This window comes from Arachis stenosperma, chromosome 3, assembly GCF_014773155.1.
Source record: "Arachis stenosperma cultivar V10309 chromosome 3, arast.V10309.gnm1.PFL2, whole genome shotgun sequence".
NCBI lineage: Eukaryota > Viridiplantae > Streptophyta > Magnoliopsida > Fabales > Fabaceae > Arachis > Arachis stenosperma.
The window spans coordinates 167,078,274-167,102,580 of NC_080379.1; the positions used below are offsets into that span (position 1 = coordinate 167,078,274).

Below are 24,307 nucleotides of genomic sequence, written 5' to 3' on the forward strand. Positions count from 1 at the left end.
GAAGAGAAGAAATTAGATGTTAATCAAATTTATATTTATTAAAATGAAATTAATATTAACATTAAAAATAATATTTAACTTAGATAAAAATAAAGTATAAGAGAATATGAAAAGTTAAAGTTAAAAAGAATCTTATAATAAGAATCTTAAAATATAATATAAAGATAGAAGACAGAAATCAATGAGATTAAAAATGAATTTAAAGTCACTTAAACTGACATGACATCATGTTAAAAAAACTAAGAATGAATCTGAAAGCTATCTTTTATATTTTTCTTTAAGAAAAAAGAATAAAATAAAATAACACTACAAAAAAACATGTATTTAACTGTACATACATTTATATTGTTCTTTGTTATTTATGACCGCTAAAATGACCGTCGTTGTAATATCTTATTACATAATATATAATTATGTTATTTTTAATTATATTTAAAGTAAATTGATTATTCTAACTTTGTGAAATCTTAAAAGAATTTATACATTTAATTTTAAATTTTTTGTTTGTAATATTTGATCATTTTAGTGGTATCTTAAGAATTATTTTTTTCTTGTAATGTGATCTTAAGATCAATATAAAATAGGAATGAGTACGGGTCGGGTTGGTTCAGGTTTAAGGTAAAATTAAAATCAAACTAAATAAATTATAATTAATTTAGTTTGGTTCGGATTTATATTTTTTTTGTGAATATAGTAATTGTAAATTGAATCTTTTAATTAAAAATTTAATAGGAGTTTAAAGTGAAATTATTACATTGATTTACATTGAATTTTATTCTTCGTAACTTTTATAATTTTAACGGGAGATTTTATGATATTTTTATAGTTTTTTTTGTTTTTTTTTTTTTATTATAGTTGAAGTAAGAAAAGTAAAAGTTCTAAAAATAAATCTAGAGTCACTAAATTTTACGTGGTATTATGATAGAAAATAAAAAGGTTTTTTTTTTGGTGACTTAAAAGAAAATAAACAAAAATTAAGAACGAGAAAAAAATAAGAAATTGCTTAAGAAAGGCAGTCCTGCTGAATACTACTCTCAAATTTTTTTCAAGGCAACGGAAGCTCCACTTGGGGAGAAAAAGTCCTCATTGCCATAATGTCTGCTACTGTATTTGCATCTGTCAAAATCAACCGAAGATCAGCACCTCATTTCCAAGATATGATATCTCTTAAGAAGGTTAAGAATGCATCTAGTAATTATTTTATATTCTGTTTTAATATAAATTATTAATAGATAAATAGATTTGAGGTAGACCCGTAACTAAAGAGATGGCTGTTTTTGTTGCTTGAAATATTTTTTTTCTTGGTTCAGGAAATGTTTCTCTCTAAATTGTACCTCGAAAAGAGTCACTCTGATACGACACCTAAAAGAAAATAGAGAATCCAATTGGTGTTAATGGGCCACAGTTCATCTCTCTTACCCAGTTAAAGCCCAACCTGCGATAGAACCCTTTAACCCTAATTCCCAAAGCCAATAAAACCCAAGCACCGTTCTTCGCTTCCAATTTTCGCAGGTGCAGAGCTCCACACAGGTGTTACGATCCCCTGCAACAGCTTCACCACCGCCGCTACCATGGTAGACCTCTTCTTCCTTTCTGAGCCCTTAAATTGTTCAATTTTGAATTGGTTTCGTTAATTTTCAGTGAATTGATCGATATGTGTAGGTGAACGTTCCGAAGACAAAGAAGACGTACTGCAAGAGCAAGGAGTGCAGGAAGCACACTCTTCACAAGGTTACCCAATACAAGAAGGGCAAGGATAGCATCGCCGCTCAGGGTAAGCGCCGTTATGACCGCAAGCAATCCGGTTATGGTGGCCAGACCAAGCCCGTCTTCCACAAAAAGGTAAGTTTAATCCTTATCACCTTTTTTCATTACTTGCAGGGTAGCCTGTCCTAGACTTTAGGGTTCAATCCTAGAGAAAAAATTGAGGAGGGAAGGGGGTTTTGGTGGTCTAAATAGTCCTAAAAGATCATGCTTTTTTAGATCCTTTTTTTTGTCTGTAGGATAGATATCAGTTAGGTGATGTAATTTAGAGGAATAGATTATTAATCTCCTTAGGTATTGGTCAATTGTTGTGATACTCGTTAAAGTTGATTTGTAATTGAGCTGTTACTTAGATTGTTGATTTATGTTGTGTTAAAAATAGGCCAAGACCACCAAGAAAATTGTGTTGAGGCTTCAATGCCAGGGCTGCAAACATGTCTCCCAGCATCCTATTAAGGTATTGACATGTGGTCTTGTTGCTTTCACCATTGTCTTCTTGGCTTTGGGCTGCGTAGAGTAGTAGTACCTAATGGTTTTCCTCCATGTTTCTTTTTTGCAGAGATGCAAACACTTTGAGATTGGTGGTGACAAGAAGGGAAAAGGAACTTCCCTCTTCTAATTTCATTGCTCCAGTTTGCTGTTTCATCTTATTTTGTTTTTTATCCTTTGCTATTTGCAGCATTTTCTTTTTGCCAGTGTTAAGTTCTTAAAGTCTGAATATCTGTTAGCTATACTTAACTTTTGTACGTTGCGTTTGAGAAGTATTCTAATATCAATGACTAGTCTCCTTTGTTTACTTGGCCGTACATTTGTATTTTTTCTGGGCTATTCTATGTGGTACGCGATGCATGGCCGTATTTTGATGGTATACTTTCTAAATCTGCATAATGCATAAGGTGCTTAGCAGATAAATGATGAGAATAAATGTTTGATTTGATATAAGGCTGTAACAAATGTTGCTTCCTTTCTATCACACACAGCAACAACCACTCCCAAAAGAGAAAAACGAAATAAAAAAAAGAAATGCTGCTTCATAGAATCAATTCACTCCACCGTGGCCTTGGAGAAAACTATATCGTGTAGACAGTTGATCATTTCCGAGTGGTTGAATATCGTTGATTCATTGATTGTGATTCTAGTTAGCATTCTATAAGAGTACTTAAGACAACTCAATACACTCGTGCGGGGTTAAACCAGTTGCAAGACACTAACAATGAAACAACGAAGAAAGGGACAGTGATGAGGTATGTCCAAACTAATGAAGCAATGTTTCTAATTTAGTGATTTCACCTTCCGTGAAGCGAAAGACTCTCACTCCACATTTCATTTCCATCTTTTATTCAAGTGGATTTCTATTACTTTTCACATTTTTTCTTTTTCAAAATGAATCATTTGTATAAGATTCATGTGGAGGAAGAATGTGGTTTCCTTTGTAGGATTTAAAAATTTCTCTTTAATGAGAATAGCCCCAATAGTTCTGTTGATACCCTCCCATGTACGTATTGTTAGCTTGTACATTTGGGTATGCAGCTTGTCCCTGCATCTGCATCCCACGGTTTGCATATTGCTGCCACATTAGTTGCTCCTCCATCAACAACCTCTGTTTCTTTTCAATCTCTGACATTTGAACGTAGTGTGGAGGTGCCACAGCCAATGAAGCTGCAAAAGGGTCTGCACCAAACGAACTCAAACCACCTGCCCGAGATGGTGGTGCCGGCAATGCTAGCATGGCAGGTCTTCCAGCCGAGCCTAGTGCGACGCTACTATTGCTGCCACTTACCCCATAACCTGGTCCTTGCATGGCTGAATATGCAGCTCCATGTTGGTACATACCATCCAACAACAAGGTGTCAAAGCCTCCCCCAAGTGATGGCTTCTGGTTGGACAAGTTGCTTGCTGATTGAACCAATGCTGTTTCCCAATCTGCTGAATCATCAAAAGCGTGCCATGGAAGAGCTTTGGTGTCACTATTTGTTGCTGGTGCAGCCCCATCAAACAATGCCAAGGCTAGTTTGTCCCCATATTCATGAGTTGTCACTGTATCATCTCCTAGATTCAATAGATCCCCCTCTGTTTGCTCTGGCTCTTCATTCTTCGGCTCTGCTTCCTTTGTTTCTTCTACTGGCTCCTCCTTTACTTCTTCTGGCGGCGGCAGTGCCTTAATTGCATTCATATCCTCCTGTGGTTCAGGTTCCTCTGCTTTTTCATCTTCACTTTGACGTTCTTGTTGTTCTAGTTTTCTACATTTGGCCATTCTGGACTTCTCTCTGATGTAGTTATCCATGAGCTCCAGCTTCTTGGCTGTTACCTTCTCTAAATCCGGATACTCGATTGCGCGCCCAATGCCTATGGACTTGGACCAGGTATAGAACATGTCTAGCTCGTCGTACTGCTTTCCAACGCGGCAGAAAACATCATAAACTTTGCTGCATTCTTGTACCTCCATCTCTTCGGCAAAACGATCGATTAAGATGCTCATGATCTCTGTCATATCATGATATATTTGAAAGCTCTCCTTCACAATAGGATACAGAGCCACTATGACAATACGATGGGTCTTTGCCACTCCTGCCATGTTGAAAACAACAATAAGAACCAACTAAGGGAATAAATAAGATCATGTGAATTTGTTTGTTCTATGCTACTACAAACCTGTGGGACGGCAAGCTATAAAGCGTTCAAGAAGCAACTGCAAATGCTGCATCTTGGAAAATAGTAGCTCGGTCCTAAAATCATTCAAAGGTGTGGCTTTTGTACTCACTTCAATATCAAGATCTTTGTCTTTATCTTTATCTTTATCTTTATCTCTGTATATATATTTTTCTCTGTCTCTGTCTTTATCTCTTTGTCTTTGCTCATCATCTTCATCAAAACCAAACCTGCTGCGCCTTCCGCGCCTGTTCTGCATCTTGTACTCAAGCCTTTCATCAAGATACAAGGCGTAGGTGCGCACAAATGCAGAGAAATCCCAAGAACTAGAATAGGACCTGTCCCTGAAATCAGACATGTTGAGAAGGCGAGTGCCGCGCCTAGTTGAGAAGAATATTTCTTGCTCATAAGCAGGATCTCCATCTGATAGTAGCCTTTGAATGAGAATGAGGGATTTCAAAGCAACCGTCCAACTTTTTGTCTTGCTTAGACGCTTGGAGATGGTGCTAACGCAGGCACTAACGTAGGCCCTCGAGTAACATGTTAAGCTCAGGATCTCCCTAACGTGCTTCTCTTCAGCAGGGTACTCATCATGCCTTGTTGCCTTCACAATTGCCACTTCAAGATCCCCCAGTGAGCTGCTGCTTCCCACCTTTGCTAGCCCTATGCTTGTCTTATCCTTAACTGCTCCAATGGCTCTTCTCAATTTGCTTGGACCCATTTTGATGATTAATCTGTCATCAACCTCCAACTGCTTCTGGAGGTTGAGAGAACCAGGACAAGATGCTTCTTTTTCTTCAAACTATTAAGCTCTCAAGGGGAACAAAAGAAAAGAGAAGAGGATAGAAACAAAGATAGTCTACCCTCTCCCTCTTCCTTTCCTTTCCTTTCCTTTCCTTTCCTTTCCTTTCCCTTTGCCTCTCTCTCTCTGTGTTCATGCTTGGGTCCAAACATCAGGACTTGCCTCAAATTAGAAAAGCTTTCTCCGTTTTGTTAGCATTAAAATGTGGAATCCAAATAATAATGAATATGCATTTCCCTTTCTTCACCCGTTGACCTTTTCAACGCCACCTTCACCTATTTAGGCCTTCTAATTTTAATTTTAGTTCTGCAATGCATTACATATTATTCATGATTCTATATTGATATTTCTCTTTTCTATTTTTAACTAAAATATTTTCCCTTCCTAATATAGACTCTGAACTGGCTTTCGCAGTTTAACTTGATATGCAAAATGCATGCATGCATGCAACCAATATCTTGGCTGTTTTTGTCCCAAACATTAATTTTAATTAAAAATTAAAAACTGAAGAAACAAAATTAGAAAGATTAACATACACAAGACAACATTGCCAAACTCAAGAATTGAGCACTTATATCATTAAGGCAAATTTAGAAACATTAAGATAATTTAAACAGTTAAGTATAAAACTTGAACAGCTTAAACATTAAAGATAAAGTAAAATATTTTGGATAATGTTAGGGATAAAAGGAATTTTACTTTAAATCTTTAATAACATAAGTTATAATTTTGAATTTGGCCATTATTATCAATTATGGAGACTCTTAATGAAGTTCCGATCCATGACGAATTAATTTTTGACATGCCGGATTGGAGGATATCGTGAGAAAAAAAATCAATTGTGCTACTATTCAATTTTACTATAAATAAGAAAGGATGCAATTGACCAATAATATTAACTTTATTTAATACTTAATTAATTTTTAATGATATTTTAAATCGATTTTGAACAATTTTTAGATTGGATAAATTAGTTTTTAACAAAAAAAAACATATATATTTATTTTTGAATATTAAATAAATTAATTTCTAATGAAATAAAAAGATAAATTAACTATCATTTCTTAGAAGGTATAAATGATTTTTTTTTTAGAGTTAATAGTCAAAATTATCCCTAAAAGATATCCTGATCTTCATTTTGGTCCTCGAAAGATAAAGTTAATCGAAATCGTCCCCAAAAGATACACGACTTGGTCACGTTAGTCATTCTGTCAGTTAGATGATGACGTGGTGGGTTAATGCCACGTGTCACAAGATGATTAGTTGACGTGTCAGATCACACATGGCATGTCACGTGTTACTTGACATGTAAAAATGTTATTTATAATCAAAATAGTTTTTGAAAGTTCAGACGTAAGTCATTTTTATCACTAAAATTTTAAAAATTAATCAAATTAGTCCTTATATAATTTTTTTTATTTTTTCTTGATAATATTAAATTTGAAATATTTTTTGATACTACTAATTTTAATAGAAATGTAATTGACAAACAAAAAATTAGTAATTGTATCTTTTCTTCTTAAAATTTTTTTCAATAAAATTATCTCTCTCCTTTAATTCTTCTCAAAATCTCTCTTATTCTTTTCTATTCTAAAACATTTTTCTTACATTATCACATTTTGCTGGAATATATATATATATATATATATATATATATATATATATATATATATATATATATATATATATATATTCAAAATTGAAATGTATGCATTTGTTAACCTAAACAAAGTTATATGCTCAAAATTAAAATTTATGTATATTAACCTAAATAAAGTTATACCACTAATTTTTTTTACTACATTTTTTTTTCTATTACGTATTACTTACATATAGGATGTAATGGTAGTGATATTAAAAGTCAAAATTCAAGAAGATCCACAAATTTTACTTCAATTTTAAATTTTACAAAATTTTAAAAATTTGTTGCTTAATTATTATTATTATTATTATTATTATTATTATTATTATTATTATTATTATTATTATTATTATTATATGTTAAACGAATTGCTTCTTAAACGTACTACATACAAAGATCATAATAAATTTGTGTGTTTTATATGTTTGAGATAGATTATATAATTTTTCTTTTAATACATAAATTTTGATTTTGAGCATATAACTTTGTTTTGGTTAACAAATATATACATTTCAATTTTGAGTATATATATATGTTCATACCCTGGCCCAATGTTAAGGGCCCAGGTCCAATCGAAAGGCCTGATCCATTAGATTAAGCCTAGCAAAGCACCCACCTCCACTCAAGAGGTCGGTGTCCACCCCGACTTGGTACGAAGAAGTCGGTTGCGAGATTAGCTGGCAGATAAATACTCATTCAAATGAGTAACCGCCCCTGAAATCTCTCCAACCACTTCATAAAGCCATATCTTAACCTCCCTAAGATGATGGGACGGTTATTATCCTAAAGATACGGCACTACTCCAACGGTGGTTATTGGCTCACCACTATAAGTACACTGACACGCCTCAGGTATTCCTAAGTCCAATACTCTCTAAGACCTGCTCACACCCTTGCTAACTTAGGCATCGGAGTGTCTTTGCAGGTACCACCCCCCATTCACACGCGAGCACAAGTCGGACGGAGCCTCCCGAGTTGCGGACCCCCACGGAGTCCTCCTCCATCATACACTTGGGCCGCTGAACGCCATCCATTGGACTAATCTCCGGTTACCCACCGTAACATTGGCGCCGTTGCCGGGGACCCGAGAGATCATCCCTTGATGGCAGAAAGATCCCATGAAGAAGGCCATGTTGAAACAGATTCTGAGCAAGAGAATCTAGGCCTGGGCAACGACAATGAAGACACAGCCCAACATCAAGATAACGACCAACACAGAGAGGGTACCTCTGGAATGAAGAATCCAAAGGTAAACTCCTCAGATGGACGTGAATCAGAAAAGGGTGGACCATCCCACGTAACAGAATTGATGGGACTAGTCCATAGCCGCCTGGAGCAATTGGAACAAGAGCGGGAGAGGCAAAAGGAAACCGAAAGGTACCTTAAGGAAGAGATGGAACGGCGAAGAGAGTTGGAAAGAAAACTCTTGCAGCTAGAATCCTCTCTCAAGAACTCCCGCGACGAAGGAGAAGATCAACCCCCAGGCGGAGAAGATCCTTTCAGCGAGGACATAATGAGGGCAAAAGTTCCAACGAACTTCAAAAGCCCTGATATGGACCTCTATGATGGAACTACGGATCCAAAGCATCATCTTAGCAACTTCAAAAGTCGGATGTATCTAGCTGACGCCTCCGACGCTACGAGGTGCAAGGCTTTCCCGACCACTTTGTCGAAAGCAGCGATGAAGTGGTTCGATAGCCTTCCCCCAAGATCCATCACCAGTTTTGAAGACCTCTCAAGAAAATTCTTGATGAGGTTCTCAATCCAAAAAGATAAGGTAAAACATGCACCGAGCCTCCTGGGGATAAAACAGGAGGTCGGAGAATCTCTACGAGCCTATATGGAAAGGTTCAATAAAGCATGTTTAGAAATCCAAGACCTGCCCACGGAGGCAGTAATAATGGGGTTAGTCAATGGACTTAGAGAAGGTCCCTTCTCACAGTCCATATCTAAAAGACACCCCGTCTCTCTAAGTGATGTACAAGAAAGGGCCGAGAAGTACATCAACATGGAAGAGAATGCCAAATTAAGAGACCTAGGTTCACGACCTGGACCCACTTCCTCCCCTAGGGAGAGAGAAAGGGAAGTCAGGAAGAAGGAAGAACCCGGTCTCGAAAGGCCCAGAAAGTATCACTCTTATACTCCTCTAAAGACTTCTATAGTGGATGTATACAGAGAGATATGCAACACTGAAAGGCTGCCACCCCCAAGACCTATTAAAAACAAAAAAGGGGGAAGTCGCAGCGAGTATTGTGAGTACCATAAAATATATGGTCACTCCACCAACGACTGTTACGACCTCAAAAAAGTGATAGAAAAGCTGGCTAGAGAAGGCCGGCTTGATAGATACCTCATGGAGAGGTCGGACATCCATGGAAAGAGAAAGCGGGATGACATGGACAGGAGAGATCCACCACCACAAACCCCAGAGAGACATATCCACATGATCTCAGGAGGATTTGCGGGAGGTGGGATCACCAAATCTTCTCGCAAAAGACATCTCAAAAGAGTCTATCAGGTCGGGGATGAGACACCCGACCTCCCCACTATCTCATTCACGAAAGAAGATGGGCAAGGGATAATCCCCGGGCATGATGACCCCGTGGTGATAACTATGATCCTAGCCAACGCCCATCTCCACAGAACCCTAGTAGACCAAGGAAGCTCGGCGGACATCCTTTTCAAGCCCGCCTTCGATAAACTAGGGTTAGATGAAAAAGAACTGAGAGCTTACCCCGACACTCTATATGGGTTAGGGGATACGCCAATAAAGCCACTGGGATTTTTACCCCTTCACACCACCTTTGGAAAAGGGGAAAAATCAAGGACTCTGAGTATAGACTTTATAGTCATCGATGAAGGGTCAGCCTACAATGCCTTAATTGGCAGAACTACCCTTAATCGACTTGGAGCAGTAGTGTCAACTCCTCACCTCTGCATGAAATTCCCAACTCCAGGAGGAATAGCAACGGTGAGGGGAGACCAAAAATTGGCAAGGAAGTGCTACAACGAAAGCCTGAATCTGAGAGGAAAGGGCAAAGAAGTCCACACCATAGAGTTAGGTGGGACAAGGACAAGAGAAGAGCTACGACCCCAGCCGGGAGGAAAAACCGAGGAGATACAAGTCGGTAAAGAGGAAGGAAAAACGACTTACATAGGAGCCAACCTAGGGGAAACCCTGAAACAAAGGTTGGGTGAACTCCTAAAAGCTAATTCCGACCTCTTCGCCTGGAAGGCTTCCGACATGCCCGGGATTGATCCCGAGCTCATGTCTCATAGGCTCTCGGTTTACCCAGGGTCCCGACCTGTACAGCAAAGGAGACGCAAACTCGGCCCAGAGAGGGCCTCCATAGTAGAAGAGCAAGTACAGGCGCTCCTGGAAGCCGGCTTCATCAGAGAGGTCAAATACCCAACATGGCTAGCCAATGTAGTGCTAGTCAAAAAACAAAACGGTAAATGGAGGATGTGCGTCGACTATACCGACCTGAATAAGGCCTGTCCTAAGGACCCTTATCCCTTACCAAGTATTGATACCCTAGTAGACTCCAGCTCAGGGTACCAATACCTATCATTCATGGACGCCTACTCGGGATATAACCAAATCCCGATGCACGAGCCCGACCAAGAGAAAACATCGTTCATCACACCAAAAGCCAACTATTGCTACGTGGTCATGCCATTCGGACTGAAGAATGCAGGAGCCACGTACCAAAGGCTGATGAACAATGTGTTTTCCCCCCATTTAGGGAGCTTAATGGAGGTATACGTCGACGACATGTTAGTAAAAACCAAGCAAGAAGTCGACCCCTTAACCGACCTCTCACAAGTCTTCAACACTATAAGGTCGCATGGGATGAGACTAAATCCCGCAAAATGCGCCTTCGCAGTAGAAGCAGGGAAATTTCTAGGCTTCATGCTAACACAAAGAGGGATTGAGGCCAATCCCGACAAATGCAGAGCCATCCTAGAAATGAAGAGCCCGACTTGTTTAAGAGAGGTTCAACAGCTCAATGGCCGACTTGCAGCCCTCTCCAGATTTTTGGCAGGATCGGCACTAAAATCCCTTCCATTATTCTCCTTGTTAAGGAAGGGATGCCAGTTTGAATGGACTCCGGAATGTGAGGAGGCGTTCCAAGAGTTCAAAAAATTCTTAAGCCAACCTCCTATCTTAACCCGACCAATACCGGGAAAAGACCTCGTCCTATACCTATCCGTGGTAAACAGGGCTGTCTCCTCAGCCCTGGTCCGAGAAGATGAGGTCGGTCAACACCCGGTCTATTTTACCAGTAAGGTTCTACAAGGCCCTGAGCTAAGGTACCACAAACTAGAGAAGTTTGCCTACTCCTTAGTGATAGCCTCACGAAGACTACGACCTTACTTTCAGGCTCATACAATAAGAGTCCGTACGAACCAACCCATGAAGCAAATCCTCCAAAAGACGGATGTTGCAGGGAGAATGGTTCAATGGGCAATAGAACTCTCCGAGTTCGATTTGAAATATGAAACTCGGACAGCAATCAAAGCCCAGTGCCTTGCCGACTTTATTGCAGAGTATGCAGGAGAACAAGAGGAGAAACCGACTACATGGGAACTCTATGTAGACGGATCCTCCAATAAAACAGGGAGCGGCGCAGGCATAATATTGGTAGACGGAAAAGGAACCCAGATAGAGGTCTCCTTAAAATTTGAATTTCCGGCTTCAAACAATCAGGCAGAATACGAAGCCTTGATTGCCGGATTAAAGTTAGCAGAAGAAGTTGGCGCTACAAAGGTGATGATCTACAGTGACTCACAAGTGGTGACTTCCCAAATAAGTGGAGAATATCAGGCGAAGGATCCCAACATGAAGAAATACTTGGAAAAAACCTTGGAACACCTAGGGCACTTCGCGGAAAGCGAGGTCAAGCATATAACTCGGGATCTAAATAGCAGAGCCGACGCCCTATCCAAGTTAGCAAGTACCAAACCTGGAGGGAACAACAGAAGCCTGATTCAAGAAACTCTCCAAGAACCCTCGGTAACAAAAACGGAAGATGAACAAGAGGTACTTGAGGTAGTCGGCCTAAACCTCGGATGGATGAATCCCTTAGTCGAATACCTGAAATTCGACATCCTCCCTAAAGAGGAGAAAGAGGCTAAAAAGATCCGAAGGGAAGCACAACATTATACATTGGTGAAAAATGTCCTTTACAGAAGAGGGATATCAACACCATTACTGAAGTGCGTACCGACCTCAAGAACCACCGAGGTGTTGGAGGAAGTACATAATGGGATCTGCGGAAACCATCTCGGAGCGAGGTCATTAACCAGAAAAGTGATCCGAGCAGGATTCTATTGGCCGACCTTGCAGAAAGATGCAACAGACTTTGTGAAAAAATGCCAGCCATGTCAGATGCATGCAAATTTCCACGTGGCTCCACCAGAAGAGCTCATCAGTATAACTTCCCCCTGGCCTTTTGCAAAATGGGGAATGGATCTGTTAGGTCCTTTTCCCCAAGCACCAGGGCAAGTCAAATATCTGATCGTGGGAATAGATTACTTCACAAAGTGGATAGAAGCAGAACCACTAGCTACTATCACCGCTCAAAGAAGTCGCAGGTTCCTCTACAAAAACATTATCACAAGGTATGGAATACCTTATTCCATAACCACAGATAATGGGACTCAGTTCACCGACGCCTCCTTCAGAAGTTTGGTAGCCAGTATGAAAATCAAACACCAATTCACCTCGGTAGAACACCCACAAGCCAATGGGCAAGCCGAGGCAGCTAACAAAGTCATACTGGCAGGCTTGAAGAAGAGACTACAGGAAGCGAAGGGGGCTTGGGCTGAAGAGCTCCCTCAAGTATTGTGGGCTTATAGGACGACCCCCCAATCCGCCACAGGAGAAACACCCTTCCGATTAGTCTACGGCGTAGAAGCCATGATTCCTATAGAAATCAGTGAGCAAAGCCCAAGGGTAATTCTTCACGATGAGGTCGGAAATGTACAGGGGCACAAAGAGGAGCTCGACTTACTCCCCGAAGTCCGAGAGAACGCCCAGATAAGAGAAGCAGCATTAAAGCAAAGAATGGCTACCAGATACAACAAAAAAGTCATTCGAAGAACATTTGCTGTAGACGACTTGGTCCTAATCAGAAACGACATTGGAGTCAACAAGTCGGGGGAAGGAAAGCTCGCCGCCAATTGGAAAGGGCCATACAAAATCAAAGAAGTGTTAGGGAAAGGTTATTATAAAATAACCGACCTGGATAGCACTGAGTTACCAAGGTCGTGGCATGCTTGTAATATGAAAAGGTACTACAGCTAGAAGCGAACTCTATTCCCTGATGTACTCTTTTCCCAGCTTCATGATTTTTTCCCAAAAAAAAAAGGGGTTTTTTCTGGAGAAGGGTTTTTAACGAGGCATCATAGTAGAGGCTAAGGGAAAATATACTGTCAAGACCCTTAGTAGCACAAAGGTACCTTCCCGATTAATAAAGATCTTTTTCATTACTATATTTCTCTTAAATATCCTTCTCTATATTTATAAGTCTTTCTACGAAACGCACCGACTTAAGCTCGACAAAGCGTGAAAATCCCATGAACCGACCTAACATGGTCGTCAGGATGAAACGACGAGGTACAAGTCGGTGTAAAGAGGTTATACGAGTTGATCGCATTAAACTCGGGAATTATCCGACTCTTAAGTCGAAAGGAGCCCGAGTAACGCAAACTCGACAGAACTCTGAGTAAAAGGAAACCGAGTTCCGAGTAGATGAAAAGCGCATCACAAAAATAACCTAAGTCATAAAAACTCACTAAAACAAAAGTTGAGTATAAAGGATAACAAAAGAGATATGAGAACCTGAGAAAATTTAAAGTTTGCATACAAGCCTTCGCACGGAAAAGGCTCAAGAAAACAAGGCAAGCCAACAAAAGGTTTTTCCGAAAAGATCAAACATACCAAAATAGAAAAAAGCATGCGCACGCGCAAAGTAACTTAAACCCTTATCCAAAAAAGGGGCGCCTACTCCAATTAGAAAACCCTTATCCAAAAAAGGGCATTTATTTTGTTTAAAAACCCTTATCCAAAAAAGGGCAGCGAACAGAATATTTTGTTTACGGCCTTAAAAGGCCAGAAAGAAATTGTTCACAAACCACCAGCAAATAAATAGAAGTTTAAAAAAGGGGGACCCACAGGCCGGGCCCCCATATAGCCACAAAAATAAAAAAGTCATTTCTTGGACGGAGTAGAGGAATCACCAGGAAGAACACCACCAGGACCGGGAGGAGGAGCTAAAGAGGAAGTCGGAGTGAGGATTGAAGAACTCGGAGCATCTTGGGGACGAGGAGGAGACTCAATAATCCTCTGTCCCCGAGTCTTCAGGTCTGATTCGGAAATGACCTCGGGGACGGGAGGATCAACGATGGCGCCGTCAATAACCACCTTGTCGGGATGGAGCGGAGAAAGGTCCAAGTCGGGAGCGATAACTCTGACTTGTTCCAAGAAAATCCTCCAAGACTCCTCGGCACCATCGGCGATAGAGTCCTCCAACTCGGCATATGCGTTCCGAGAATTCAGCAAGTCCTTCCTCACGGCCACAATATCTTGAAATAAGCTGTGGTAGCTGTCTTGCGCCGTCTTCCTCAGATTAGCCTCCAAGGTACATTGGGCCCGTAGCTTACCCTCCTCCTCCTTCAGGTGATCCCTCTCCTTCCTCAACCTATCTCTCTCCCCTTTCAGCTCCTTTTCATGTTTTTCAAAAATACGAAGTCTCCCCTCCAACTCCTCAACCCTCGAGGTTGCACCCAAGGAGCTAAGGGGAGCCTTCTCAAAAATGTCCAAAAGCTTGCCACAAACACCCGCCGTCCTAAAACTCTCCTCGGCCATGGTGGTAAGGTGGTTCCGAACAGAAACATCATCCATATGTATAAAAGGATAGATGTTCTTTCGGACGAATGCCATAGCATCCGCCTTAACCCCACCATCGAAGGAAGAAGAGCCAGACTCTGAAGTCTTGCGCTTCTTCTTCTCGGGTTCGGAGAGAATTTGGGCAGAGGGGGGTGGTCGGGGCAAGCTCGAGGAAGAGAGAACAATAGGTTGAGTAGGAGTGCCAGTGTTCTTAGGAGGAGGAGGTGGAGGGGGAGGAGAGATGACTACCCCGGACCTAGCCCGGGACTTCGCCTTAGCCTCCCGGACCCTTTGGTAGGCCTCCTGAGCATTCTTTTTTGCCATATCTACAAAAGAAAACAAATAACAACCGAGTTACAAGTCGGTAAAATGTAAGTCAACAACTCGTCGGCAAAATGTAAGTCGGCGGAAACAACTCGGAAATAAAGAATGCATGCACTACCTATTTGAGATTGAACGAAGGTCGGTGTACCCTGGAGAACTTTCCTGGTATCCAAGTATGGGGACTTCCCCCACGCTTCTCGGAAAAACCCTACAATGGCCGCCTCCACCTCGTCTAGGTCATCTAGACCAATCTTTTCGCAAGGGGTGGCTGGCAGCCAGTAAAGGGGAAAGCGAGGGGAGGAATGCTCATCCAGAAAAAAGGGGTGGTGGCCCCCTACAGCTTGAACCTTGAAGAAAAAGTTTTTGAAGTCGTGGAAAGATTCGTCAAAAAGGGTGAAAATCCTCCGACCTTGAATGGCTCGGAAGGATACCCATTGTTGTTTGTTGTTCAGCCCACTAAAGGGCTTAGTCATATGGAAAAGATAAAAGAAGATTCTCAATGAAGTCGGAAAGTCTAAAGCGTGACTTATAAACTGATAAATCTTCAAAAAACCCCAGGAATTGGGGTGGAGTTGAGTAGGGGCAACCTTGCAATGGTGCAAAACGGACATCTCGAAAGCCGAGAAAGGGAGAAAAACACCCAAACGGGTGATCATACATTCGTACATGAAGAAAAAATGAGGGGCTGCCTCATTAACCCTTCCAAAGCAGACCCGGTCTTCAGGACCCGGGATTATCAATTCATATTTGGGCTCGTCCTCGTCCGAAGTACAGAGCCTATGATGAGTTCGGAGGTGAGTGACGAATTCAGCGTCGACCAACGGTTCCCCCCCAAGGACCGTATCGTCAACCCACTGAGAAAGAATATCTACAGAAGCCATTTTTTATATAAAGAAAAGTGGCAGAAAACCTACAAAAGGGAAAAAGGAAAAAAGAAAATCAAAAAACAAGGCCACTAAAGAAGAAAGATTCGAAACTAGAATCTATGGGTCAACCTATCTACTCGCCAAACAAAACATGCAAACAAAAATGACATGGGAAAAACAGAACTAACCTTTAGCCGAAAATGAAGGTTGGGGAGAACTGAAGTCTTCAAACACCAGAATGCAACACAAACAGGATAAGGAGAAGTTTGAAAGATTGCAGAAACGGAAAATGGAAAGAGAGGGAAAGTATTTATAAATAGGCTAAGGGGCATAATGGTAAAAACGAGGCAGTCATTAATGCGACTGCACCGTTACCAAAGCCCTCAATCCCTAAATGATCCCTCAACGGACACGACGCTTGAATTGACGTAACTGTCAGAAACCAAAAGTCGCGAAAATCACGTCGGTTCTCACCATCCGTATTCTTTCAAACAAGTCGACTACGAACCCGAGTTAAATACTTGAACCCAAACTTTAAAAAGATTTGGGCTCAAGTAGGGGCACTGTTCATACCCTGGCCCAATGTTAAGGGCCCAAGTCCAATCGAAAGGCCTGATCCATTAGATTAAGCCTAGCAAAGCACCCACCTCCACTCAAGAGGTCGGTGTCCACCCCGACTTGGTACGAAGAAGTCGGTTGCGAGATTAGCTGGCAGATAAATACTCATTCAAATGAGTAACCGCCCCTGAAATCTCTCCAACCACTTCATAAAGCCATATCTTAACCTCCCTAAGATGATGGGACGGTTATTATCCTAAAGATACGGCACTACTCCAACGGTGGTTATTGGCTCACCACTATAAGTACACTGACACGCCTCAGGTATTCCTAAGTCCAATACTCTCTAAGACCTGCTCACACCCTTGCTAACTTAGGCATCGGAGTGTCTTTGCAGGTACCACCCCCCATTCACACGCGAGCACAAGTCGGACGGAGCCTCCCGAGTTGCGGACCCCCACGGAGTCCTCCTCCATCATACACTTGGGCCGCTGAACGCCATCCATTGGACTAATCTCCGGTTACCCACCGTAACAATATATATTCCAGCAAAATGTAATAATGTAAGAAAAATGTTTTAGAATAGAAAAGAATAAGAGAGATTTTGAGAAGAATTAAAGGAGAGAGATAATTTTATTGAAAAAAATTTTAAGAAGAAAAGATACAATTACTAATTTTTTGTTTGTCAATTACATTTCTATTAAAATTAGTAGTATCAAAAAATATTTTAAATTTAATATTATCAACAAAAAATAAAAAAATTATATAAGGACTAATTCGATTAATTTTTAAAATTTTAAGGATGAAAATGACTTATATCTAAACTTTCAAGGATTATTTTGATTATAAATAACTTTTTTATATATCAAGTGACACGTAACACGTCATGTGTCACTGATTTGATACGTGAACCAATCATTTTATGATACGTGGCATTAACCCACCACGTCATTATGTATCACATGGTATTTAACATAACACATCATCATTCAATTGACAAAAGAACTAACGTGACCAAGTCATATATCTTTTGAAAAAGATTTCGATTAACTTTAACGTAAGGAACAATTTTAGCTATTAACTTATTTTTCTATTACGGAGAGAGATTACTCCTACAAAATGTTACTGTACCATATGGTTTATATATCCAAATTAGAGATCGATTAAATGAGATAAAATATTAGAACAATATCATCAAATTGAATTACTTCCACGTTTCTGCAAGCACCTAACACAATGCTTGCATGAAATTTCACATTTTACTATTAAAAGTAGTAAAATTATTAAAACCACATAGACACATAGTAACTAAACCTTAAATGAATGACAGAATTTAGCTTTTACGTTTCACTTTATAAGTTTCATGATGATTGATAGATGTTAATGGTATTTATTTGTCTAAGTCATTTTCTTTAAACATAAATCACTTGGTTATAAAATTATTTAAAGTATGTCAAAGTATGCAATTTTAAACACATAAAATGATAAATCTCAATTACAATTACAATCAAACAATTAGAATTCGTAAATATCTTTATTTAGTATTTTTTTTTTTGTAGAATTTTAATTTTTTTATCTTCATAAATTAAGTGAATACTAGATTTCAAATTAACAGAAATAGAATCATACTAATATATTGCGTTATAGTTAATTGGTTATGGTAATTTAAGTCCAAAAAAAATTTTTATAGGTCAAAGAAATAAATCAAGTCAATGAATGGGAAATTTTTTTTTACTTTCTCTATTAATGTACACAAATACTTTTTTGTTGTCTCTAACAAAACTTTCAATATGATAAAATATAAATATTATGTCTTCACTCATCTAAATACCAAAACATAAAACTGTGTCATAAATTAACTAAGCAACCAACACAATACAACAACATCCCAAGAGAATAAAAATTTCAAGCACTTACATTATTTTTGTTATTATTAAATACCTATCCATAACCACTTCACAACTCTTACTTAATCTACACCTACAACATACTGCTTATGAAGGATTAGCTCGTAAAATTTAAGTGAGGTTTTGGGATACTTATAATTTTACAGAGAGAGAAAGAGAGAAAAAAATTTATAAAAAATACCCACTTAAATTCCAGGACTTTTTGACTTATAATAAAAATTTTAGAAAATTTATTTGGCTTTAAAACGTTAAAGTTTTGAAGATCAGGAAATAAAGGTGGAGACGTATCTATTCTCTCAAAACGATGTCGTTTAGTGTTGTCCAAAAACGACCTCATTTTAACCACGTATCTAAAGACTAATGTATTCTAAACGTGACACGTATTACTTTACCTAACACATCATATTTACAATTTTGACGTAGGATAAAAAATGTCATATTAATCAATTCAGTTTGATTTAAAAATATATATAACATATATCTAATAATTTTAAAGACTTAAGACTTAATTAATTTTTTTTGAAAAACAAATTTATCGGACTACCAAATTTTTAGAACCTATTTGGGATATTAAAAAAGGATTAATGAACTAAGGATTTGATCTTGGGTTTGGACATGGCGAAAACCCAAAGAAATGATCTGACTGGACCAGGAAACATGCCACTTGCCACGTGTCCATTAAGAGGATTGAAATTCCATTCTTACCCATTGACCGTGGCAAGTCCCCCTCACCTCGATGAGTAGTGCAGTGCTGTGACTTATGAGTTATGATACTTTTGATGAGAAACCAAAGCATTTGTGTATCCAAAATCAAGGAGCTTTCTTCGGTGGGGAAAGAATAATCTGGACCTTGAAGGACCAGGTTATAAATTTAAATAATAAAAAATGCATGGGTTGGTTCACAAATAAAGCATAATAACGGTTGAGAGGAATTTGAAAAAAATTTAGAATTTCTTATTACAAAAAAGCACCAACGGCGCGTCATGGTGGAGGAGATCTGCACGGTGTCATCGCTGCATCATCTTCTCCGGCAAGTTCTGCCGCTTGTTCTGCTTTTGCTCCGGCGGATGTGAAGCACTCGGAGCACAGTTTGGGCGTGGACTCAGTGCCGCTGGCTGAGGAGATCTGAGAGAAGAGCAAAATAGAGAGATTCAGAGAGGAGAGAGAGCTCGCCTCGCCGTCGTTGTTGCCGTCGCCACCGCAGTTCATCGCCTCTCCAGATCTGGTCGCAACGCCCAAGCCTCTGAGGATGTTCCATTACGACCTCCTCGACGAGACGCAGAACAAGCTTGAATTAGCATCTTTTTACTTAGTCCATCAAGGTTTGGAAAATACTTTCCCCACCAAAGACGAAGCCCAAAATCAAAAGCAAAACAAAAAAACGCTTGGAACTGCTTCTTTGTTTCGACTTGCCAGTTGCCACCCGCAATCTGCTTCATTTGTATTACCGTTCCGACAAGAGGACTCATCACCAACGAAGCTTCCATGGTGGACCGCATGCAAGTTCAACACCATTCCGATGGTTTTCTATTTTTCTGTTGCCAGGTAAATCAAAATGTGCAATCCCTCCTCTAAATATTTAGCCCCAAGGATAATATCTTTTTAGCCCCTTTTCTTTCTCTAAAATAAACGTCTAATTGTTTCTTTTTTTTTTCTTTTTCAAAATAAAAAAAAATTGTCGAGTGAAAAATCATTTTGCAAATTTGTTGTAATAAGAAAAAATATTGTGTGGTCTGTCAGACAACCGTGTGACCACCCCACCGCAGTTGGTGCGGTGAGAACGATCCTCCACTGCCACAGATGGAAGCCTCTAAGGAGGATTCGCTCTGGACCATTAATCACGCTCTGATCACACGGTCATGATTCATCAACCAGACTTCGGTTCCTGTCTCCTTAGAACTCAAGGATACAGTTGTACGAGCCTATAGAACAGATCCTGTTCAAGTAAGGTCGTGCCCATGTATTTCGCTCTTTGATTATATAAACGCTCATGTTTTGCTAAGAACAACCAATGTACGACTAACTTTGCTTCCCTTGTTAACCTCATCAGTTACTCTCTCTCTTTCTGGAATTGTATTTATTGATTTAAGATCCCTCAATATATATGCCAATAATGAAATGATGGTGATAGTAATGTTTTATAAAATGATGTAGTATTTTTGGTGCATTATCAAGTAAATAGCATGAGAAAGACTGTGCACCAGTTAAAATTACTGTGGAAAACTTGACTGGTGGTCCTAAACCTTTCTCGTCATTTCTCTTATCATATTATTAATAACCTTAATTGCCGCATTGTTCCAGCCTATAAGAACTACATAATCATTATTTGTCTCCTGTTCTTATCAGTTTAATATCTGATACATGGGCTGATAGTCCATTTGAATTAAATCAATTTTTATAGGGAGAGACCAGAGTCCATAGTGGTAGTTTGCTACTAAGACTCTCATGTGTCACCTTTGTCTTGCACTATAGCATAGTTTGGTACATTCATCCCACCCAAATCAGTTCAAATTATTCTTCGATGTTAGATTAGGATTTAAGAATTCAAAAAATGGTGTTGACGGATTATAGGGTTCTGTTGTGACAGAATACAAAGTGTGACCCATTGATGCTTTGTTATCATTCACATTAAGTACTTTAGTAGAAGATCAATCTTCAATCTTATGTATGAACAATTCTGTAATGAAATTCCACCTAAAATTAAAGCTTACAATGGTGGCATATATATATCTGAAATATCAAAACAAATTAATTGAATGTTAATGGTATTTATTTGTCTAAGTCATTTTTTCCAAACATAAATCACTTGGTTATAAGACAAACTTGTGGGAAAAAATCAATTTCTAAAATCCAAACACAGTACAAGGTACATTGTGCTTCCATATTGTTAAACAAAATTCCCTCTTGGACTAAACACTACAGTGCTGTGTATAGTATCTGAGGGACAGCACCATCTAACTGAGAAATCTAAACATACTTCCCTCTGTATTTAGGCTTTGGATCCTTGATAAACTTAGAATCGCCGGCCTCCGGTAATTGAGCATCAATTGGACTAAAAACTGCTGAATGAAGATTACCATCTTGCAACCACTTAACATGGTTCTCCCTAAACTCGAGGTGTTTTAACCTTGCAGCCTCGGCTATTTCTTTGGTGTAAGCGCCAACCTTGACCATCGTCAGTAATACCCTGCTATAACGCGAACTAAGGATCTGCTCAGAAGAAGAAATCAGTTTAAAACATGGATGCTCTGGGAAATGGGTTTCGGCACAATCATCGTCTCTCAATACGGGATAGAAGAACACAAGCCTGCCCCTCATTGCGAGCATTTTGGCTGCAAGATCGAGCAAATCATGCACACACTCTACTAAACTGTAAGGCGCTGTTGATGGTATGTGATCCGTCCTCTTGTCATCAGGGACAACATACGGTTCCACAGCCCCCTTTAGCAGCTTCCGCCCACCAGATTTGCGTCCCCCAGCTCGCACTCCATAAGGAGGATCACATATTATGGCATCAAATATCTGCAATGAACAGCAAAATCATCTACAAACTAGAATTCAAAATCGCTTGAGTAAATTTGCAATCATGCAATAAATTCTCAACTTGAGAGTTGAGACATACAACAATATAGCAGAAAGAGCCTTGGAAGCATAAGTACAAGATTTTATTTACAAAAAATTACCTCTTTCAGCCCAGAACGCCAGGGAGGGCGATTGTTATCAGCCCTTAACAGACCTACTGGCATTGGCAATCCATACTGCAAATGTACAGCATAATCAGAGCACGTAAGGAGATAAACATTATAAAATATGATTTATTCTAGCACATTCAGACTTTTATAACATTATGGAAAAAGTGATGCTAAATCCCAAGTATACACAACTTGTTCCAGAGTCCAGACCTCACAAAACAATGGTAAGTGTTTGGCAGATTACCTGCTCAAAATTGCTCCATACATTACAGTTAGGACCACGTCCATCACGCACTACCCTAATGTCAATGTCAGCACCCTGAACAACTCAGATCAGTTATTGTCAAAACCTTTGCCATGCACATTGATATGAACATGCTAAGAAATTATTGCAAATAGTGAGAAGCTGGACAAGCAGAAAAACAGAAGAAGAAGCCAAAGCACACCATGGTCATTGCTCCAAAGTGAGCAGCTCCAACAAGAATACTTCCAGTTCCAACGAAAGGGTCATATATTAGTTTCCCTGAAGTAGCAAGTGCTTGGTTGGCCATTAGAAAAGCCATTTCAGCATCCATGGCAGTTGGACCAAGATAGGTACGACTTTTCAACTGATATGTTGGTATAAGCTTCCTATCAGCACCACCAACTTCACGACCAAAGAAGATTCTCCTTTGAACAATTGGAGGAAGACCATTGTTACGCCCATAATTATCAATTTCTATAAGCCAGAAGTTGTGATCAGGGTTTTTCAACTTTACTTGTCCCTGCAAACAAAAGGACATAATAATGACGAAAACCAAATACATTCTTGTAATATATTAACATTGAGAAAAAGGCAGTGTAATAAATAATGAGAAATTTGACTCATCATAATATATTAGCATTCATAAGCTATATAAGGCAAGAAGACTCAATGAGAAGCTCAAATGAAAACTGGTGGAAAGATAAGAGATTCATTGAGGGAAAAAAATGTAAAACAACAGAGCAGCTAATCTGTGTCCTGCCATAACATGTGGTGGTCTGCATGGATTAAGCGATATTACAGTGTTTTACATTAAAACAATACTAGCTAAGTTTGAAAATTAGTTCTGATAAACCAATACCTGAAAAATAATTCTGGAAGCTCCCAACAAATTTTGAAACGACATTTTCATCACAGGCAGACCAAATTAGAGAATATCAGTTAACAGTAATCATTCAATGCTATTTTTGAAAACAAATAATATATTATAACAATCCTATATAAACCTACAAATCTTACAAAACACACCAGAAAAGGTCGTCAAGAGGCAGAAACAAAGTCAGTTTCCTACAAAAAGCAGCTTCAATTTACAATACAAATAGCATCATTCCAATTAGAGGACACCACACCTTGAAAGGGATATAAGCCAGCCCTTGAATGAGTTCCTTCTGTTCATCGAGACTCATAACCTTCCCAAAGCTGTCAACAGTAATCTTGAAAGTGCTACCAGCTTCCAAGTATGGCAGCTTCCTCTCATCAGGGTAACTCAAAACAGAATCTTTCAACTCCTCATAGCTGCCCCCTTCCCCCCAAAGCTCATACATTCCCTTCACAAGTATGCCTACAATAAAATCCCCAATTAAAAAGCTAAAGCTTGAAACACACCCACTTCACAAAAAAGAGAAATCAGCACCAAAATCATAATGGGTCAAAGGAAAAGTGAGAACTTTACTTCGGTTGGCAATGCTGCGAGCGACTTGCTCTGAAGGGAGATTGACAAAATGGAAAGGAGAATCGGGGTGGTGGTGAATAGGGAGCTTCCACTGCAACTGTGCTGGAACGTCGCCGTTTTGTTCGTCCTCAAAAGCACCGAAGAGATGAGCCAGAGATTCCACTTCGGGTTTTCTGTAATCCAACAACCTGTGGTAGAAAACGCATAAATACCACATTTTTAGACACAGGGCTGAAAATGAACGAATCTGAGTTTGAAGAAAGAAAGAAGCAGAAGAATGGTGATGCTAAACCCACCACAAAACCCTCGCTGCCTCCAGACTTCAACTTTTCTTTCGTGTTGCAAATTTGTAAATTCAGCTATTTTGAGGGCCAAAATGTAAATACCTAAAATATCAAATTATAATTCAACCCCCGTATTATGTATTTTTTACTATTTTAGCATTCATCTAACAAATAAAGGTGTTTCTAATATAATAATTTGCCTTAAAAAATACGGCAAATATTTTCTATTTTT

At 39.3% G+C, this 24,307-nt stretch overlaps 3 protein-coding genes, 1 non-coding gene and 1 pseudogene across 5 annotated transcripts; 2 read left to right on the top strand and 3 right to left on the bottom strand.

The window, feature by feature from the left end:
* Positions 1-1,318: 1,318 nt before the first annotated feature.
* On the top strand, positions 1,319-2,560 carry LOC130969469 (60S ribosomal protein L44). The gene is made up of 4 exons (XM_057895204.1): positions 1,319-1,574; positions 1,663-1,842; positions 2,147-2,221; positions 2,324-2,560. Exons 1-4 carry the CDS (start codon positions 1,572-1,574, stop codon positions 2,381-2,383), a joined length of 318 nt encoding a protein of 105 aa, XP_057751187.1. The 5' UTR covers positions 1,319-1,571; the 3' UTR covers positions 2,384-2,560.
* A 630-nt stretch (positions 2,561-3,190) lies between these two features.
* LOC130969468 (putative clathrin assembly protein At1g03050) lies at positions 3,191-5,222 on the bottom strand. 2 transcript variants are annotated; one of them, XM_057895203.1, is made up of 3 exons: positions 4,620-5,222; positions 4,417-4,571; positions 3,191-4,332 (listed from the first exon to the last, which is right to left on the bottom strand). In XM_057895203.1, exons 1-3 carry the CDS (start codon positions 5,132-5,134, stop codon positions 3,218-3,220), a joined length of 1,785 nt encoding a protein of 594 aa, XP_057751186.1. In that variant the 5' UTR covers positions 5,135-5,222; the 3' UTR covers positions 3,191-3,217. The 2 variants fall into 2 exon arrangements, with proteins under 2 accessions (XP_057751186.1, XP_057751185.1); XM_057895202.1 differs by having other exon boundaries at positions 4,417-5,222.
* Positions 5,223-20,135: 14,913 nt separating this feature from the next.
* Positions 20,136-20,359, bottom strand: LOC130972394 (small nucleolar RNA U3). The gene has a single exon (XR_009083574.1). It is a non-coding gene; the product is annotated as a small nucleolar RNA U3 (small nucleolar RNA).
* Positions 20,360-20,715: 356 nt separating this feature from the next.
* LOC130972488 (U2 spliceosomal RNA) lies at positions 20,716-20,897 on the top strand (annotated as a pseudogene).
* A 331-nt stretch (positions 20,898-21,228) lies between these two features.
* On the bottom strand, positions 21,229-24,071 carry LOC130967039 (uncharacterized). Its single transcript, XM_057891861.1, has 6 exons — positions 23,792-24,071; positions 23,469-23,680; positions 22,544-22,861; positions 22,342-22,416; positions 22,089-22,163; positions 21,229-21,927 (listed from the first exon to the last, which is right to left on the bottom strand). Exons 1-6 carry the CDS (start codon positions 24,006-24,008, stop codon positions 21,373-21,375), a joined length of 1,452 nt encoding a protein of 483 aa, XP_057747844.1. The 5' UTR covers positions 24,009-24,071; the 3' UTR covers positions 21,229-21,372.
* Between the last annotated feature and the right edge of the window lie 236 nt (positions 24,072-24,307).

Excerpts from the sequence above, each read along its gene's own strand:
- LOC130969469 (XM_057895204.1), top strand. Across the intron at positions 1,843-2,146 it reads AGCCCGTCTTCCACAAAAAG|GCCAAGACCACCAAGAAAAT; the intron begins GTAAGTTTAATC and ends TGTTAAAAATAG. Across the intron at positions 2,222-2,323 it reads TCTCCCAGCATCCTATTAAG|AGATGCAAACACTTTGAGAT; the intron begins GTATTGACATGT and ends TCTTTTTTGCAG.
- LOC130969468 (XM_057895202.1), bottom strand. The coding sequence starts at position 5,134 with ATGGGTCCAAGCAAATTGAGAAGAGCCATTGGAGCAGTTAAGGATAAG. Across the intron at positions 4,333-4,416 it reads TATAGCTTGCCGTCCCACAG|GAGTGGCAAAGACCCATCGT; the intron begins GTTTGTAGTAGC and ends TCAACATGGCAG.
- LOC130967039 (XM_057891861.1), bottom strand. The coding sequence starts at position 24,008 with ATGTGGTATTTATGCGTTTTCTACCACAGGTTGTTGGATTACAGAAAA. Across the intron at positions 22,417-22,543 it reads ACTTTGGAGCAATGACCATG|GGTGCTGACATTGACATTAG; the intron begins GTGTGCTTTGGC and ends TGAGTTGTTCAG. Across the intron at positions 22,164-22,341 it reads TATGGAGCAATTTTGAGCAG|TATGGATTGCCAATGCCAGT; the intron begins GTAATCTGCCAA and ends GTACATTTGCAG.